The 19767-nt window shown below is 41.8% G+C and overlaps 2 protein-coding genes across 2 annotated transcripts in view; one reads left to right on the top strand and one right to left on the bottom strand.

Moving 5' to 3' along the window:
* Positions 1–285: 285 nt before the first annotated feature.
* Positions 286–8805, bottom strand: LOC147798077 (eukaryotic translation initiation factor 4H-like). The gene is made up of 8 exons (XM_087140902.1): positions 8696–8805; positions 7039–7246; positions 6224–6278; positions 5279–5343; positions 4326–4395; positions 3654–3713; positions 2534–2728; positions 286–1734 (listed from the first exon to the last, which is right to left on the bottom strand). The coding sequence occupies exons 1-8, from the start codon at positions 8752–8754 to the stop codon at positions 1568–1570; spliced, it is 879 nt and encodes a 292-aa protein (XP_086997028.1). The 5' UTR covers positions 8755–8805; the 3' UTR covers positions 286–1567.
* A 197-nt stretch (positions 8806–9002) lies between these two features.
* Positions 9003–19767, top strand: part of LOC147798076 (myb-binding protein 1A-like protein) — a 31781-nt gene continuing 21016 nt past the window's right edge. The window contains exons 1-10 of the mRNA XM_087141505.1: positions 9003–9231; positions 11461–11565; positions 12550–12633; positions 13240–13311; positions 13537–13647; positions 14331–14453; positions 14865–14957; positions 15196–15307; positions 16474–16655; positions 19310–19453. Of these exons, the coding sequence (XP_086997631.1) occupies positions 9004–9231; positions 11461–11565; positions 12550–12633; positions 13240–13311; positions 13537–13647; positions 14331–14453; positions 14865–14957; positions 15196–15307; positions 16474–16655; positions 19310–19453 (1254 nt within the window). The 5' untranslated portion in view covers position 9003. The remainder of the gene's footprint in view (positions 9232–11460; positions 11566–12549; positions 12634–13239; positions 13312–13536; positions 13648–14330; positions 14454–14864; positions 14958–15195; positions 15308–16473; positions 16656–19309; positions 19454–19767) is intronic.

Raw genomic sequence — 19767 nt, 5'->3', positions numbered from 1 at the left:
TGCTGAAACAAACCTGGCATTTATATACTTGGTTCAATTATATTCATGTAAATGTATCAACATTTGAGCCATTCCGTAATCACTTTTTAAATTTTCATTCTTTGTCATTCATGTGCTGTTTAAGTATCAGCCGTGTCGAAGGTTGTGACAGGAGAAGAACATCGTGAATTTAATTACTTCCATTGAGATTTTCTCCCCTATGAATGATTTGCAACGTGTAAACTTAGCAAACCTGAGCAAGAAAGCAAGACTCGACACAAAAAAGAAGGGACGACAATTCGTGGCTTTTACTTTGAAAACAAATGTTTTTATTATTAACGGCATCAGTCCATATTGTACACTTGGAAACCTACCGGCCTGTTGCCTGCTAAATAGGCATTAGCCTATAATACAAAGTGGCCGCAGTTTTTGCCCTCTGAATCAACAACTCTGCCAATACTTTTTCTCATTTCTGAATAACATTTAAAGCGAGAAACGCTCCAAGACAAGAAATATCACGCTAGTTTCTACTGTTAAGGGTGCGCACATCTACGAGTTATGTTCACTACAGCTTTCCTTGGGCAGTTCATCTCGATGGAATATCACAGGCATTGCTATGGGAAACCATATCTGCACCATATCCACTGGTTCCAAACACTATTTCAATGTTATTTGAACAAACCATAATGAAGAGAATGTGATTTGTATGAATGTCCGAATCAATGGATTTAGTTCTGATGGCTCCATTTTTTTTGTTGAGCTTCTACAGAATCATTTATTCCTGTTTAAAGAAAAAAATCTTCTGAATGTTGTTTCAAAACTCCAATTTTTTTTTTTTCGAAAGCTTCACAGAATGCTGCACTACCGTGCATGAGACTTGAATGAGTAAAAAACAGAATCAGACTCAATGCCGGCTACAATGAAAATGGGGTGCCATTCAAATCACGGCTTGATCTTGATAGACGGGATTGTAGAACTTAGATCATGCATTCATTTCATATTAAAATTTACAGTTCTAGCCACAATTTCACAAGAACACTTCTGAAGTAGGAAGTTAACTCGGTGCAGATTTTTTTTTTTTAAATCACATTTTTCCTTCCGTGGGTTTTATTAAAAAGAAAGAATATTTTATATCCAAGACTTCCAACAGTATGTGCCTGAAATAATTTCAGTTGTTTGGGGAACGTACAACATGCAGCAAACTTAATGCTGTTGATGAAATGATGCAACTGGTCCAATGCTACTAAACACACTGTGATATCCTGTCCACAGCTTTGAAATCTGACACAAAAGCGTAAAAAATTGCAATCAGACTTGGACGAGGCTAAATTGAACATACACATTTGCTAACCAATGAAGAAATTCTCGAAAAAATTTAAAGACAAAAAAACTTTTGGGTATATATACAAGGGCACATTACAACGTTCTTTTCTTTTTTTCATGTTTACTTATCTGCTCCCAACTCTGATTCCAAGCCGGGGAAAAAACTCAGAAGAGATTCTCAGGAATAATTGGTATAAATTACATATGCCTCCAAATGAGCTGCCTCTTTCTTTCCTGCAGTCCCCAACCCCCCCTCCCCCAAAACTCAGTCTGCGCTTTCGCCCCGTGGCTTCTCCAGCTTCTGGAGGTTCTCCTCACGCGGTTTCCCGCGTCCAAAGATGGAGCTGCGCTGCACGTCATCCGCCAGCTGGTTGACAGGATCCTTGACAGTCCGCTTCTGGAGTTTGAGCTTTGGTCGTCCTGCGGAATCCGCTGGAGAAACAAAAAAACGGTCAAAAAGTGGAATTCGCTCTGATTAAAGAAAACAGTGCAGCCGTAAACTGTCTCTGTGCATCATGCCTACGCTTTAATCTTAAAAGATCGCGGGGGTGAGGGAGTATGGAATCCGCCCCTTTCAACATTGTTTCCAATATCAGGCATGCCAAGTTTAAAAAAAATCAAGTGTGGCACAGCTAAGTTCTTGGGGGGCAGAATCCCCCCCGACCCAAGCTGTGAGATGGGCCAAAATTACCTGTCGATTTAATGGTTAATAGTGCATGCAAGTATTTCCCTGACAAGTTGGCCGCCTACATGCTACAATTTGTATCAATGAGTGTGCACATGTAGCTTTATAAATGCATTGCTCATGATGCATCTTCAGATTAATTGGGGCTGTCCACTGTGGACTCGCTGGAGGATCTAAAGGAAAAGGCCCCGTTATGGTAGCCAGTGAAATATGCTATCCACTTGTACACTACGCTCACCATTTGCCATGCAGTGTTACTCAGTGTTCACCAATTACACAAACCATTCAGGTTATAATACTCCATGGGACTACATGTAGGTATTAAAGGTAACTGTACGAGGTATATGTACTTCAATGGAGGTAGTTTCTATTAGCGGCACTTAAGAAAAAAATCATCTCAATAAATGATTTGTTATACGCTTACCCCAAAAAGCATACGTGTATAGTTGTGCATGGAGTGATAGCTGTTAATGAAAAGCCTGTGTCCGATTTCATGGTTTTTTAAAATTTCTTTTGCAACACAAACTGTCGAATTGCAGGGCTTACCAGGATCGGGCTCTTTGAAGTCGTCTGGCCTGCCAGTGCGTTCCCTGTCGAATCCCCCTCGGTCCCGGTACCCACCCCCTCTCTGTCCTCGGGAGCCCCCGTAGTCCTCCCGCCCCCTGCCGCCTCCCCCGTAGTACCCATCGTCTCCAGCTGGGGGTCCCCTGTCACCCCGTCTGAAGTCGCCACTGAAGTTGCCTGGCAAAGTGTACATACATAACAGGCCAAGTTTAAAGGGTGTTAATCACTGGTCCATAAAATTTGGGCCTCTCGATGCTGTGCATCAACGTGCCAAAGTTCAGGTCTGATACAAGAAAATTCGCTGGCACATGGAACCATCAGTCCAGCACTTCTTTCAGTAAAGCACAAACAAAGTGTGCTACAAGAAACATCTGGTACCCAGTCTCTACTTCTATGCACTCTACCCATAAAATGATCCAGGCTTTCAAAAGGTTGGGCAGGATATTGAATTCTGCAGCTGGAAATACCTCCCTTTGAAAACTCTATGACAAATGTTGATTTTGAGGTAAAACCTCTCACCAACCACGGTTAGTCACTTTCTATGCTGTACTATAAATCAAACACGGGTTACCCTAACCCCCCTAGGCTCCTGCACTGGGTAACATACTGACCCTCACAATATCCAACAAGTTCATCTACTTGTCTATGTACTTGTACATGCAAGTCACTGTACCAAACCTGATAAACTCCAACAGAATGAGCCCGTTGGAATTTGAGTGATATGGTATGGATGGGTCTATGCAGTATAGGATGACTTGCACTGAACAGTACCAAACCTGACAAAATCAAGCACAGTCCAACAATAATGGTACAGCAAGCCAGACACGGCACACAGTGACCCGTGTGTGTCCCAACTCACACAGAATCCAACACCATCTCCCTGGGCCTTTCATCCCAAGTCTCAACAAAATTCAACAAGTTCATCAGGTACGGTACCAAACCTGCCAACACCTCACAAAACCTGATCTTGGAGTATGGCAGGTTTGGGATAATAGGTTTAATAATCTGAGGTAAAACTTTGCTCAAGCTGGAAACATGAGCACGGGAATAGAAAACAACTGGAAAGAAATTGAAACTTGCAGGGAGTGGAAGGAAGTCTTACCTTCATCCCTGAATCCCCCTCGGCTTGGACCACCTCTGCCCCTCCCACCTCGGCTAAAGCCTAGAACCGAGTGAAACATAAAAACCAAAAAGTCAGGGCTCTCAATAATTTCTAGCCTCGGATCGTCACAGCCAAATGGCAATGTTTCGAGTAGTAGAACTGGGAACTCCAGCATTTTGGAATACTGACTGACAATCGGAGCTGCTTTCCGAAAAAAAACCTCTGATCTGACCGGTTCCCGAGTTGAAGTGCACCCTCGGCGGGGAAAAAAAGACACGTGCAGCCAAGACCATACATTCCAGCATAAATTCAATGCGCATGCTCAGCCCCATGTCAAACCATGCTAACTGATGTGGCGAGTTCGTACCAAAGGATTGTCAATTTCATTTAAAAACATGCCCTATTTTGTTCCCACTCGGTCCATTTTAGGCTAATAATATCGCTCTTTTCTTCAACAAACTGATGTTGTCTTTCCTTACTCCAACAACAAAGCACTCACACTTTCCTGAATAGTGTTTAAACCTAAAGAGAGAGCAACTACAATTAGGAAAGACCAGCTGTTCCAAGTTCCAAGAATGTTCAGAATGTTCCAAGTGGTTCATTGAGCATGTGCTTTATTGACAAGAAAACTATATACAAAGTTTCTTTGAATTACTCGCAACAATTAATTACCTCCCCGTCCTCCATCTTTTGATTTCTTGCTGTATGCAATGTCGACCCTCAATGGCTTTCCTTCAAACAACTACAAAAGAGGATTACGAAAATCTTTGATAAAATGGACCTCATGACAAAAGTTAGCGATATGGAACAGAATCTCTTCGAGTGACATGAAATGGTAACATCTGAGCAGTGGGGCAATATGAACTAGTTGTCCTCTTCCTGTTTTCCACCCCATTGATTTTTGTTTGTTCATTAGTATCATTAACCCTAACCGACCTCAATCCTTCAAAATCCTCCAAAATCCTCGGGGCAGTTTTGGAAGATTTGGGAGGATTGAGGCTGCATGGCATAATTTGCATTGCTGATTGTGAACGATGCACCGTCTCAAGGTTGTGGGTTAGACTTTGTGTTGTTTATGTTCAGCCATGCATAAATTCATGCCCTCATAATGTGAAATTCCCCACATTGCTCCAGGATACCATTCACATTGCTTCAACATAATGAGGGGAATTGTCGGAGGATTTTGAAGGATTGAGGCAGTAGGCACCACTCCACAGAACATATTCAAGAAATATCAGAGCATTTTGGGGGACTGAGACTGTATCCAATTTTTTCATGGGGCAGTTGTAGGATTCTGAAGGATTGAGGATGTATCCTAGCCAAGAGGGCCTAGGTGGTTAGGGTTCAGGATTTTCAGTATACTGGCATTTCACTTCAAATGAAATATGTAGTTGTAAATGTTTCAAAGTTACCAGGTGAAGTGAAAGCCGCCTTCAATACAAACATTTCAAAAAGATTCAGGAAAATCAATCCATTATCTTAGAAAAATGAGCCATCTATGAAAACCACAACCTCCAAAAAAATTGCCTCCCACCTTTTCAACACAAACTTTAAAGAGGAACTGTCATACTTTTTGTACTTGGCCTTTGAGTGAAAGATTAAATGAGGCATTCTGATTCACTTACAGCACCGTTGTACTGGAGGGCCTCCTTCAATGACTCCAAGTCATCAAATTCAACATAACTGAACCCTGGGTGGAGTATAAACAGTCAAGATGAGAAAAAAAGGAGAATGAATACCGATTGGCAATGGACAAGAAGATTCTTAGATTTTCTTGGCAAAGTTTGCCTGACTCAATTCATTGAAGTATGAGAAGAAGTCAACAATTTCAACTGACAAGCAAAAGGATCAGGAACTGTAATGGTTCATATATTCACTATTAAAACATAACTGAGAACAAAGGCATGCACAGTTTCCCAAGGACAGTTTTCAGAGAATTCTAGTCTGAGGGTAGCCGAAATAATGACAAATAGGTGAGAGATTTTGAAGACATGCGGGTCTATCCCTAAAACAACCCATACACTGGAGGTGCGGGTAGGGGGTCGTATCCGCTTTTCAGTTATTAACCCTCCTATGCTGAAGTCACTCTGTGGGTCACTTGGTAAACACCTCAAAGAAGCACAGCTGTGTTGTGTTGTGCACTGCACTAACTGTCCCTCACAGGAATATCAGATTGCACTTTTGTGCTGCCCAAGAACTGTGCTTCATTGTTTCATGTGCATAATTGTGCAGTAAACCAAATGCAGTGAAGAGGACTGCACAAAAGACCCTGGGTCATTTTGTGCTGGCAATCTACTGTGTACACACTGAACCTGTGCATGTTTGAGTTCCATATAGAAACTACATGCTCACCAGTGACTGTGGGCATTTGTGCACATTTGTGCTGTAAAACCATAGGAGGGTTAACAAGTTTTAAAATGTGCATAATATCTTACATACAAAGCACCTTTTGCATCCTTCTCAGTTTGTATTCTCCAGGGTCAACAAAAAAGTGTACTCTCTCAATGTTCATGAGAATGGTGACATAATGGATGGCCTTTTGGGCAGAAAGAACTGAAAAGCATGCTTGCCTTTGAAGGAATCTGTGTCCCTGTCACGCACGAGACGGACAACTCTAATCTTTTCCTGTAAATAATGTAGAAACCATCCCATTAACCAATTCTCATTCCCAAACACACTGACAGATATTTGTGCAAGCTTACTTTGGAATGCCATCACATCTGAAATAGACTGCTTTCAGTGTTATGGTTGAAATGACAGTCACACGACCAATGCAAGACCTCCAGTCTAACTTCAAGTCACAAGCTATTCAAATGTATGGCAATAAAAGCATTCCTTTGTCATTCTTTACCCAGCTACTTGTGACTGGTCTTGTGTCCAGACTTCTGGTTCTTGTCTACAACACTGATTGTTCTTCTGAAATCAATGAGTACTTCTTACTCATCTCAGCAATGAATACCAAAAGTAAATCCCACGGAAACCAGACTTGACAGGGTCTTGCCAGAGCTGGATCCTTAACTTCACGCAATATTGTGCTTGGAAGCACTAGCCAAACACAACAAATGGCAAGAGCTCTCAAACAAGAGGCCAGCTCAATATTACAATCTATAACAGGCTACCTGGCCAAATTGACCAACCGTTAACCTGTCAGACCCAGAGACTTTTCAATTAGACAACCCAGGCAGCTTCTACTTTCTCAAAATTGGCAGCAGTGCTGCTGTTAGTGACTTGCTAAAGCAACAATGCCAAACAGGTATGTACACCAGTTTATCCCCCCTTCCCTTTTGCACACGTTTATAGCAGGTTAGGGGTACCAGTGAATTCGGTGCCTCTTTGCAGTCAACTGAATTATATCCACCAGAACAATTGTAATGCTGTGCTTTACCGCCAGATTCTCAAAGATCGTCTCCAGATCCCCTTGCAAACAATCACTCGGTAGGTTGCCTACGTAGGCAGTGTAAGGGGGCTCTGTGGGCAGAGGCTTCTGCTGCTTTCCCCCACTGTAACCCCCTCCTCCGCCGTAACCCCCACTGTATCCCCCAGCACCATGACCACCACCGCCCCTTCCGTAGTCATTGTCACGATCACGTCCCCTGTGAGGTGCAAGGGGAAAAATGAGAAAACAGGAGTGTCTTAATATTTTGCTCAACAGAACAAAGACCAGCAATAATAAAATGCCAGAGGGAAATTAATACACTTTTACAAAACACAGCTGCACAAGATTGTAAGGCCAAGAGGAACCTTGGAATGGGGATTAATCAATTATGCATAAGTTGTTATTAAAAATGTTTGCCATTGTACGATGAGGTGAATAGTAAACTGGCAAAATTCCAAAACAAAAAATCATAAGAAACAAATGCTACCATTTCTGCAAATGAAAAAAATGAGAATTTTAGGCCCTGGCAATTGGACATGAAATGGATAGCAACAAAAAGGCCTTCCTGCATTGTGTCCTGGTGGCCCTTTTACGCCCACACTATAACATCAGTCCCAACTGTAGTTGGGACTGTCCCAACTATCGTGGGGCCCGTCCCGACTAGAGTGCTATAGTTGGGCTGGCCCAACTACAACACAGAGGTCCAGTCGTGTGCATGTGTCCAGCATGTGCCAAAGTCATATTCACTGTTTACAGTATCATGTCATAGATGAAGTGCCATATGGAAGTTAACGCGCAACTTCAGTGATCGTCCACTAGGAGCCTGCAAATCGTGGCGTGTCCGCCTTTGTGACGAAGTCACTTATGAACAGGATAGAAATTGGTCAACAACAGTTGGGCAAGCCCAACTGCAGCACTTTAGTTGGGACAGATGCTAAAGTTGGGGCGTAACATCACCATGTGTGTATTTTCCACAATGATCAGTCACTGTAAATAATTTGATGAAAGCTCAGATTTTGGACTACACTAATAAATTAAAAAAAAATTCTCATTTGGTCATATGAAGGAAAGGCAGCATTGAACATGTTGAACATGTTGCGGTTGGATTTTTGGAATTACATCGCACTGGCCTGAGTAACACTCAGTTACACGGCACGGCAAAGGGACAATATGCTTATGCTCCATTTATCATAGCATGCTAGCTGTGACGTGCAGAAGTGCAATGAAGCTCCCAGTCCCAGCTCAGATGTCCGACCGACCACGAGCCCAGTCATGCGTCGCGGACAATGATGGACTTTGTTCAAAGCAGTGAACTTATTAAGTTATTTTCCAAACATGCCAAATAATATTGAGTTGAATAAATACTCTCAACTGTCGAGATTACCAAAACATGCACATCTGGGGCACCAGGCTTGTACAGTAGTAAAGACTGCTGCCCCTAGAATTTATAATTAAAATGATGGCGCCCTCGTGCGCGCGTGTAACTCGTCATGCCCGTTTCACCTCCATTCACATTACGCACACAACATGCACAACATATTTTCAGCCTTCACATATTATGCTCCTTATTTTTCCACACTGTAAATTTAAAATAATTAAAAAAATCTGGAAATGATACTAGAAAGTCTGCAGATGTACTCCGTCTTCTCAATTAAGACTGGCTCACCTCGGATAGTTTCCTGCGGCGCCCGAAAATGCGTTGAAATTTTCACCAAATCCCGACATCTTGGATTAGAGTCTAAAAAGACATCGAGATCGACCTTTTGACCTCTAAACTTCAAGAGATTGACGAAAAACACAGATTTACAATTATTTGTTTAAAATAAAGTAAATAATGTCTAATTGATGGAAAATGTGTTTCCATAAATTATTTTTCATATTTCGATGTGTGTTCGGTGAGTGGACGTAATTTCCACAAAAATATCTAACTTATTGGAGTTATGATCTTACAAACATTAAATTCCAAACATCAACATGGCGGCAGCAGAGAAATTGCACGTGGATGCGAAAGTCGTCGAGAGTAAGTTTCAAAAACACCCAGAACGACAGAGTAAGCAGGACAAGCAACTCTTGGAAACATTCTGGGACCTTGCTGCTACATTAGACGGTAAAAGGGTGGAAGCTGCAGGGAGACTTATCGATATAGTGAGCAGAAGGCAGGCGGACCATCAACGCGATGGTACAGCCATGACAGCGACGCCGGTGCGTGCCTTTCGTTTCAACTGTTCACAGTCATGATAGTCTACATGTTCGCTGCCTTTGTCATACTCTTAATTATTGACAACATGTTTACGGGGAATTGAGCAAGCAGAGAGGGTCAGTACCTATATGACCTACCTTTGGGGTTACACCTTACAAGTTCTAAAAAGTGAAAGGAAAAGGTCATTGTCAAATGATTGTCATTCGTGTTATTGATTTGAGGCATACATGATTACAACATTATGGATGTACAGTAAACTCTCGATGGCTCAAACTCAAGGGAATGGATAAAAATTTCTAGGTATTTGGATTTCGAGCTGACGAAAGTTCTTGAGTCTTGCCCACAAACGTACACAGTGCACAGCACAGGTAACTCTACTGACTAGCCCCACAAGTGTGGCATGGACTCTCACTCCCGATTTATCCTTAGCCACACATCCGTATGCGCAATTTCGTGTCGGCGAAATGAACATTTTTGGCGCACCAACTTATAATCGTGGGCGCAATTTCTTTTGCACACTAACATGATTCTTGACCTTTCCGTTTTCTAAATACCATTTATTGAATGAATTCACTCACGTTATTCAGGTATTTTGCAGTCTTTTTTCCTTCATTTATTCAACCTAATGGGCCCACTCTCACAGTCGCCATCTTTAAAATAAGGTCGTTGAGCATTACGTCACCTGACCCCTCATCGTCTCAAACGCTGTTCCATGTCAAGACATGTAATAAACGGACTGATCGATAAGATACTACATGTACCAATGGACTCTTCCAAAACTTTTGCAGCAGTTTAGATGTCTCGACATGGAACAGCCGTTGAGACGATTAGGGGTCAAGTGACGTAATGCTCAACGACCTTATTTTAAAGATGGCGACTGTGAGAGTGGGCCCGTTAGATTGAAGGGATGAAGGAAAAAAGACTGCAAAATACCTGAATAACGTGAGTGAAATCATTCAATAAATGGTATTTAGAAAACGGAAAGGTCAGGATTCATGTTAGTGTGCAAAAGAAATTGCGCCCACGATTATAAGTCGGTGCGCCAAAAATTACGCATACAGATGTGTGGCTAAGGATAAATCGGGAGTGAGAGTCCGTGCCACACTAGTGGGGCTATCTACTGACTTGCTCTCCTGGTGTCTATTGGAGATGCTACAAGTGGTTATTTCCTTTTATCCAAGAACAAATCTCTTCTCAAAATCATTATTTTGCTCAGACTTCATATTTAGCTGAGGCATGCACAAAAAGCTTCTTTCAGTGCGGTCACATGGCCACCATGTACATGTAGAATCAACAATTGGACCGGTTGCTTGCAGGCTACATTTGGGCGGCGATGGCAATCAGATCTGCTTGAAAGCCGGGATTTGTTGAGGAGGTGGTCACAATTTGATTACAATGGCACTGGCAGCAGTCACCTTCGTTTCCTCATGCAAAAAAAGTGCGGTTTGCAGAAATGACCAATAATTAAAGTCTCCACGTTCTTTTTCCACTCATTGTCAGTAATTTGTTGATAGTCTTTTGGATGGGCCCTTAAAAAACTTCCAGTGAAGCGGATTTAGCGGTGTGGCATTTCAAGTTACGGAAGTATTTTTGTACATAAAGGCCTATTTTTTTGGTTGGAATGAAGAATGTGTTTGAGATAAGCGGAGTTTCGCATTAACCAACTTTTGACTTATTAAGAGTTTACTGTATATTTAGGGAAAGAGTTCTGGGCCTAGGCCTCCTACCATCACCCGTAGAGTCAGACCATGTGCACAAACTTACAAAGTGTACGAGTCATAACAGAAAAGTTGAAGTACATGCATTTTCCAAGAAACTTGAATTGTTTTCACGTTTAAGTTAGTGTTTCTTTGTCAGAGTTACACTTCTTGGTAGAATTTAAGTTATGTCAAGTGGCTGGATATGGAACTCTTTTGAACATGTTGAATGCTTTGCATGTTCAGTGCTTTGCTGGAAAATTAAAAAACAATCGAGGACCAGTTCATGGTATATGCAAATATATTTCCCATCATGAATAAGGAAGGCTGTCTTCATTAATTCCCCCACTTGATAAAGTAAAAAGAAAAAAAGTAGAGTTCAAGCTGTAAAAAGCAGTCTTGATTCTAATCAATATTTCAAAACTGAGAATACTAGTCAATAGCCTGGGTACTCTCACTGTTAATACTTTTACTTTTCATTAAATCACATCATATGCCACACTAACTATTCTTAATATGACTGTGGTTATCCAGGAGGCATTATGCGAGGAAGTCCAGTACACACTCAAGAGGCTCATCAGAGGGTTGGCATCACCACGGAAAGGAGCCCGGCAGGGCTACGCTATGGCACTGGCCCAGGTGATCTGTGAAAGTCCTCTTTTGAAGGATCGGGAGCATTGAGGACCAATGGTGGTCATTGTCCCATTCCAAAAATTTTGTTTATTTTTGAAAAATAATGCAAGAAAAGGGGTTTTGAGGGGACTAAAAGCGTGTAAAAGCCCCAAAAATTTAGCCTCACCTCGCAGTAAGGCCACAGAAGGCTAAATAAAGAAATGTTACAACTTTGTTGTCCCACCCCCTCGTATTTGGCCCAGATAGAGTTCCGTATACGGATGCCAGTAATTATTCCCTACAGTGACCTATTAGCCATCAGAAAGCAAAAACATGGCCAGAAAAGTTCAATTTAGGATGGAAAATGCCATGTCGTTTGCTGAGAAAAAGAAAATTTCAGACCAGTCTCATAAGGCTTATGCACGGGGTGTCAAGTGGCGTTCCTATATGGAACTCTTTCCTTTTGGTCCACTCCTGAACTGGATTTTGGTATTTGATCATAAGGTTATGACTGTAATGGGTTTCCAGAGCTACAGCTAGGTCTATTTTCTGCGCATCTCTGCACATTTCAAATCTAGTGAAAACCTAGGGACCCAGCTCTAGGCAACAGATTCGGATGCAGCCTAAAGTTGATTGGTTTATCCTCCAGCATTTGTTGACGCCCGTGATGCTCTTTTGTTGACCTGGCGACAAACCGGCTGGAGGAGATTTTGAGAAAGATTTATTTAGCCCCCAAAACAGCAAGATATGCCGATGTCCATTATTCTATACACATACTGAGGTTTTACCCAGTTTCAAGAGATGGCGTATCAGAAATATTGGAATATATGTATGTACAATTGTACACGTATACCTGCTTACCAAATAGTTACTCTCAACTTGACCCAAAAGGAGCATGGTAGCTTATTCTGAGGCACTCTCTTTTTAAATTAATGGGGAAAATGTTATACAATTCAGGAATAATGTGACATTTGTTGATCAGAAAGGTTCTTTCGTTACTTGTATCTCCAGCTCCTGGAGCACATAGAACAGATCACCCTTGGCGATGTCTTCAAACTCATCAAAGAACATCTCGAGACCAAAGGCCTTAAAAGCGTAAGAAAAGCCATTTTTTCGGTTGATTTAAACCACGATACATTTTATCCTCTTCAAGAATTGGTCCATTTGAATCATTTCCAAGGGCTGTCTTGTCTTTTTTTTTTAAAAGAACCACTGAACCAATACCTGTTCTTGATTTTGGAGGCAGATTTTGGAACATGATGTTCTTAGGTTTTCAATTTTCAGTAACTGCCCAAAGTGTCTTTTCAAAGTGTCCTGTCAAAGGGGATCTTGTGAATGGCAGGGTGATTTAGGATCACCAGGGATGCAAAAAGAATGAGAGAAGAGTTTCCAAGTAAGAAGATGTTAGTCACTTCAGGGATCACCAGCTTTGCCCAGGGATGGGTTTGATTCTCTCCAAGGATGAAATCTCCCCGCTTTCCCCCGAGTCAAGACTTATTTGTCAGTGTAATAAAATGTCTTTGGGGGGGGGTTGAGGCGATTCCTGGTTTTGGAACACTTTTTTGAAGAGGAGTTTAGACTGAGAACCAGTGTCCAAGCATGGAGCATTGTTGCTGTTGTTCCCACATGTATAGTCTCACAGAATTGGGAAGTGCTATCCACTGAGTGTGAAGCATCTGCTGTCTTTCTTTTTTTTTTCAGGAGGAGAAGCAATGTTTGTTTGGGAAAGCCTTCGCCTACCTTTCCATCATCCAGTCGGGGAAGTTGCAAAAGGTCAGTCCACCCTGGCAGTGTGGCTCACTGTATGCACTGTGCATATCCCACCTGAAACTCTTTTAGCTAGCTCTTTGGTATTTGTCTATATCCCAACCTTGCGCTTTTCTAACTTTTTCAGTGTATCCCCAACCCCTCTGAGAGTTTTTCCTGTGCTTTCGTTCCACATGAAATCCTTAGACATTGCCCAATTCAAGGTGTTTTCCTCCAACTCTGTTTTATCAGGAGGACGGTCGCTTCTCTGCCGAGGTGATCAGGCAGCTTCAGAACCTGTGCGTCCAGAAGGGCTTCCTGGAAGACATCTGCTTTAGAGCTGTAATCGACCTCATATCAAGGGTAAGCCTTGTATCTCAGTAAGCATTGTGACGTTATAACGAATACTCTCGAATACTCTCTGAGTGCCAGCCCAGGTCTCTGTCCTGCAGGGGGGTTGAGAAATAAACTCCTGAATTTCATGGGGCAGTGAAAGCCCAGAAGATGACCCTGAGAAAGGCATGTTATTGTCTTAAAAATTGCTTACTCCTAATTTTCAGTTATCTAAAACAGCAAATATTTAACCCGTTATTAACTTCAAACTTCTTGTGTAATCATTCAAGGAACTGAACTGTATTGCAATGTGACTGCAGTTGTATAGCTAATCTCTTTGTACCTAAGGCCGCGAACTCATCAATCACTCATTGTACCTACCAACAGAAAGTAAAAGACTCTGGATAATCAGATTCTTGTACCAACTAATCTTGAGGGGTAAAAGTTATTGGCAAGTAGATGTACTCACCAACTATCCAAGCACTTCTGATTCAAAGTTTAAATTGCGAAAGATTTTGTATCTAAAGTCAGAAGTTTTCTTCCTTAAACTTACCACCATATGCCGTTAGTGGTTTTCTTGATGTATTCTTCTACTAGACAGACTAATGGTCGGATTTAAAACAAGTATTTAGAAAGTGCCTAGCTTCGACTCTGGCCCTGACCCATCAAACAGCCCATTCGAGTATTACAAATTTGTCACTTTGCCTCTGTAGAGTAAATTGGTGGCATTTGAAGAGGACATCTGGCCGACGCTGCAGCGGGAACTGAGGCAGGGCTGGGGGTCCTGCAATCCCTACACGCTAGCCATGCTGGCTGCTTGCAAACGCACCTTCCCTGTAAGTGTAACGCCCGGTGCAAGTGATATCCAATGCAGTCGCGGCTGTACTCAACTTTGTGACGATGTCGTTTCTTTTAAATGTCCATGGGCTGTGCACGTATGTAGTTTTTGACCCAGTCTGTTCATGACTGCCAACCACCAGTGACTATCGACTGCGCTGAGCCAATTATGTACAAAGTAAGCAGGGTTCACACTATAAGACTTGTGGAAATGGCATAAAAGGATGCACTTATTATGGTTCAGTCCATCTCGTGAAATCTCTTTAGTGCAGGAAATCAACTTCAGTGTTGGTGTTTAAGGTCAGTTTTCACACTGACCGTTGAAAGTACTTCACTTCTTCACAGTCAGAATAATATTAAAACTGATATTGTAGACAATGCACCAAGTGTTGGCGTTCTTGTCCTTACAGAGTATTGTAGACAAGAAGTTCATGCAGAAGCATTGGGAACATGCCGACCTGTTGGATGCAAGCAACCTGCCTTATATAGCAAGGATCATAGCTGTGAGTATTTGAAGCCAGGGAACCAGACCTGATCTTAGACAAACTGAAATCTTTTAAAATCCAGCTCCTGGATTTTTTTCTTGTCTTTTTTACATAATACGTCATGTCATCTCTAATTTTTCTCATTTTGACACTCCTAGTTCGAGATGTCAACGGTTAAACTCAGAGACTTCATTCAAATATATTTTCTTTTGGAAAATAGTTTCTTAGAATGTTTTTTGGTTATTACTTTGAACAGAATTCTACTACCACTTCCCACCCTCATCCTCATGCTGTCTGTGACATTCTGTTGTCGTGGGTGTTGGAAAAGAGGGAGAAATTGCCCATATTCTGGAATAAAGTGGTGGACGGTAAGTCAGAAATTCTCCAACATCAGTGTTTTTGACTGACTGTACACAAAACCCACGCTTACTCCCTTTGAAACTATCAACCCAGAGCCCAGGGGTACTGTAAAAGTGATGTAAGAGGGTCCTCTATCAAAAGTAAGGTTTCACATCTCCTTCACTGAAATTCTTCACTGCAGGATTTTCAACAGAATGTACATAAACCTGGTGTTATAATTGAGTATGGAGTGTGTATTGTCATTTTCAAGTCACTGCTCATCGGAACAATGGACAAAGCAGGTCCAATTTGGCCTCTTTCGTGCCTTTTTTTTTAGTAGCAACAGAATTTGGTACCAGTCTTGGACTTTGGGAGGAAAATGATGTCATTTGGAAGGAGTGTAGTGGATAACAGCGGTATTATACCAGGCAGGAATGGGACAGAGGGGTACCCCCAACAAGTCCAATCCCTATACACACTCCAGCCAATTGTCACTTAACACATCCCCCCTAGATGTCTGAAAAGGATTCCTGAGATACCATTATAACAACGACCAACACTACGTCGCATAGTTTGCTTCATATGAGTGGTACTATGCATCGCCAGGGATGCTTTGATGTTTCCACATCTTCATCAAAGTTTTTTTTACCTTGCCGCATTTGTTTGGCTTCCCTTTAACTTGTCAAGAGTCACCCACCCCCCCCCCAACAATGAGTCAAGACACTAAAGGAACTCTGTAATCAATAAAGGGCTCTTATGACAATCTTATGCAGTGTAATGGGCTAGTCCAGCACACATCGTCTGGTGGTCATCAGGCTGGATGTCAAATCAAAGTATCTTTCAAACTGGACAATACGATCTTTCTAATGCACTCTGGAAATGATTGAATAGAAGATTTCCTTAATTGTCCCTAGTCCAATTGTCTGTCTATAGGCTGCTCTCTACAAGCCCTCGCTTATATGAACAGGTCCATACTTTCTATTTTTTAAAGTTTTCTCTATTTTCTCTTATATTTTATTGTATTCATGACTCGTATTTATTTTACGTGTACTCTTAATTCTATTTTAATGAAAGTATGGAAATAAATGTTGTTTTTGAATTTGAATTTGAAGATTCATTTTGTGGGAGCCGGTCATATATATATCTCCTTGGCAACAAGTATCATTCATTCCTTTGCGCATCTCGATGCCCGCAGGTCACCTCTGCACCAGCACGCAGGACGAGTGTGTCTTCCTCGCCTTCCGCTTGCTGGAGGCGGTCCTCCCTGCGTGCAGCACTGCTGAGATACCCAGGGTCTTGTCCAAGAACCTGTTGCGGAGCTTCATTAGCAGCTTGGCCAACCGGCAGGCTGGGCTGTACGCGGCCGCCAACAAACTGGTAAGGGTTGTAAATCACCACAGCTCCCAGATGCTTCAGAAGTCTGGCAGGTTTGGAGGATTTTGCAGGATTGAGGAAGATAGGGTCTGGCTATTATTACTTTACATGGAGATTGATGCTAGATTGTAGAACGAGAATTGTTCTTGAAACTTGACTGTGAAATGTGGCCGTTGAACACGTCGACCCTTACTTTCCCAGAGCCTTTAAAATTCATCACGAGGGATTTTGGACAGGCTTAGGAAAGTGGAGCTCAGTTATTGTTATTCACATGGGACTTACTGCTGCTGAAAAGTTTAAGCACAAAGATTGTGCCGTTTGTTTTCTGTTCTGCGAAGGAAATCAGAGAAGTTGGGGAGTTACGAGTGACATGCATGAAATAAAAGGTTAATAATCTGAATAAAAGTGAATGATTTGAGACCTTTTGGGTATGAGAATTTTTCAATTTTTTTTAATCAGCAACTTGGCTGACTGTACTTCAAGCTGTGTTACCTCTGCTTATTGGTTTGGCAAGCAGAGTACCGAGCGATTTTATTCATAAAGCAAAAACTGAGCTGATCACCAGACACAAGCAATAGATATTGAGTGGAATATGGGTTGGTAACCAGTTTTTGCTAAGCAAATGTGATCCAAACTTAGGAGCTACATGAGGCTGGCCACTGATATCAACAGCTAATTTAAAGTCAACTTCAGAGATGTAAAATACAAAAACTTCTTCAAACTGGAATACCACAGTGACCCAAGATACACACTTTGCCTTGGAGAAAAAGTCTGCAAGGATCACACTGTTGGGCCCTCTAGGTTATTAGATCTGATTCAAAGTTAGCAGACCAGTCACTTTGGTGAGCTGCAAAGCAAATGCGAGCCTACGTAACACTGATTTCTGTCTTCTGTCCGTCGGGACGTCTGTCTTTTGGGACATCTGTCCGTCTGGCCTCCTCAAATGTTAACATTTTTCCTTGTATTTATATAGGTTAAAATGTGCCATTGAGTGCTTGTTTGCTTCCTCTTGGAATTCTGTCAGTATTTAAATAGTCTCATATGGCATTAATGCTTAGAAACTTATGAATTTAATGAAAAAATTTATAAAAGTTGAATGTTAACGTTTGAGTTGTATTGTGTACTTACCCCGTAGTACATACATATATACATGTACACTGTACACGTATGTACCTACATGTATTCATACTGTATGTACTGAGCACTCCTGTAATGTACATGTATGTATAGACATTGGTTGGATGCATCCAAATGTAGATGTACAGTATGTGGGAATAATGTAAGGGATGGGGGGGGACTCCAAGTGACAGATGAGGATATTGGTTGGGGGAGGGGTACCTGTAGGAGGAGGATCATGGGGACAAGGTACATGTATGTAGAAAGTGGATGAAATGCTGGATGAAGTTGGCGTAATGGTTGGGCTAGATTTGTGGGATGATGGGACAGCCAGAGCAAGAAGTGAAGGGAATGATGGGGAGGGGACGGAGTAGGAATTGATAGGATGATGGGAAGAGGGCAGAGTGTTAAATGGATAAGATGATGGAGAGGGGGCAGAGTAGGAAATGGATAGGATGATGGGGAGGGGGCAGAGTAGGAAATGGATAGGATGATGGGGAGGGGGCAGAGTAGGAAATGGATAGGATGATGGGAAGAGGGCAGAGTGTTAAATGGATAGGATGATGGAGAAGGGGCAGAGTGTTAAATGGATAAGATGATGGAGAGGGGGCAGAGTAGGAAATGGATAGGATGATGGGGAGGGGGCAGAGTAGGAAATGGATAGGATGATGGGGAGGGGGCAGAGTAGGAAATGGATAGGATGATGGGGAGGGGGCAGAGTAGGAAATGGATGGAAAGATAAGGTGGATGGGATTTGAGATAGATGGGATTAGGGGTGGAGTCAAAGTAGACATGGTAGATATGGGATGATGGGGTAGAATTGTAGAGGATAGGACGATGGAGCTGGATGCAAAGTGCAAAACTATACATTAGAAGAATTTTACTTAAGCACCATCCATATCCATCAAACTCACAAATGCACCGTTTATCTAGGCGTGCAGGTCTAGTCTGACTCTACTGGACCCACATTCTTTAGACATTCCTCTCTCCTGTAAAGTACTATGAAGCCTTTGTACCTGAATCTGGTGGTCTTTGTTGATTTTCTTTAAAACGACAAGCGTCTTTCAACACACAGTCTGCACACAGCACTTACTAGGCTTTTTCTCCTAGAGAGTAGAATGGTTTTTATTGCTAAGGTCAATAAAATATCTTGTACATCTGTATCGCAGTCGTATGCCAACCAATCTTGTACAAAATTTGGATGAAGCTTGGTTAGTATTTTCTTGTTTAATTTAGTAACCATATTTGTATAACTTGGATGTCTCTTAACATAAGCTGTTATTACAGAAAATAAATTCAATTGATAACACACAGCGAGCCATGGCGGCTTTGCCATTTTAGTTTATTGATGTGAAACAGTTTTCACAAAATATAATCCATGTAGCATTTCAAATCCGTGTCCACTTAGGCAGTTCATTAAAGTTTTCATTTTACTTATTTCACAACCTCAATATAATCACTGACATCTCTTTTTGTCTCAAAACACTAATTTAAAATATTAGCTCAGATTGGATAAATCTTTTTGCCTCTGTCCCCCACAGAGTAGTTCACTAGCTAGCCTCGTCAAGAACATGGAGGACTCGGCGACGCAGTTGGCCATAGTCAAGGGACTGCTACTCAGTCCGGGGCACTTCAACTTTGACGAAATCACCAAAAGTCGGACCGTTTACTCAATTATCAGCAACGTGAGTCTGTCCATGATAACAGGAAATTTATTAACCAATTTCTTGGCAAGAATGTTGACTTGTGCATATGCGTACATCCCTTAACTTAATAGCTGTTATCTTGTGTTGTACATAATTTTCCTGTTGGCTTTGTGAGCACAGAATGGTCTTCAGAATGGTCTTCATATATGGTTAGCAGAGCCAAACGCTTTGTGCACAAATTTCAGTGGCGAGTGAAAATTCGTACCTTCATTGTACAGTAGTTTGTCAAATAGGCTATTTTCTCGAGAGGACATTGTACCACAAACTTTGATATTTTTTTTTAAGACTGATAA

This window comes from Acanthaster planci, linkage group LG09 (assembly GCF_054643075.1).
Source record: "Acanthaster planci isolate LZ-2023a linkage group LG09, COTS_SCS, whole genome shotgun sequence".
NCBI classification, from domain to species: Eukaryota; Metazoa; Echinodermata; class Asteroidea; order Valvatida; family Acanthasteridae; genus Acanthaster; species Acanthaster planci.
This window is presented reverse-complemented; position numbering and strand designations above follow the sequence as displayed.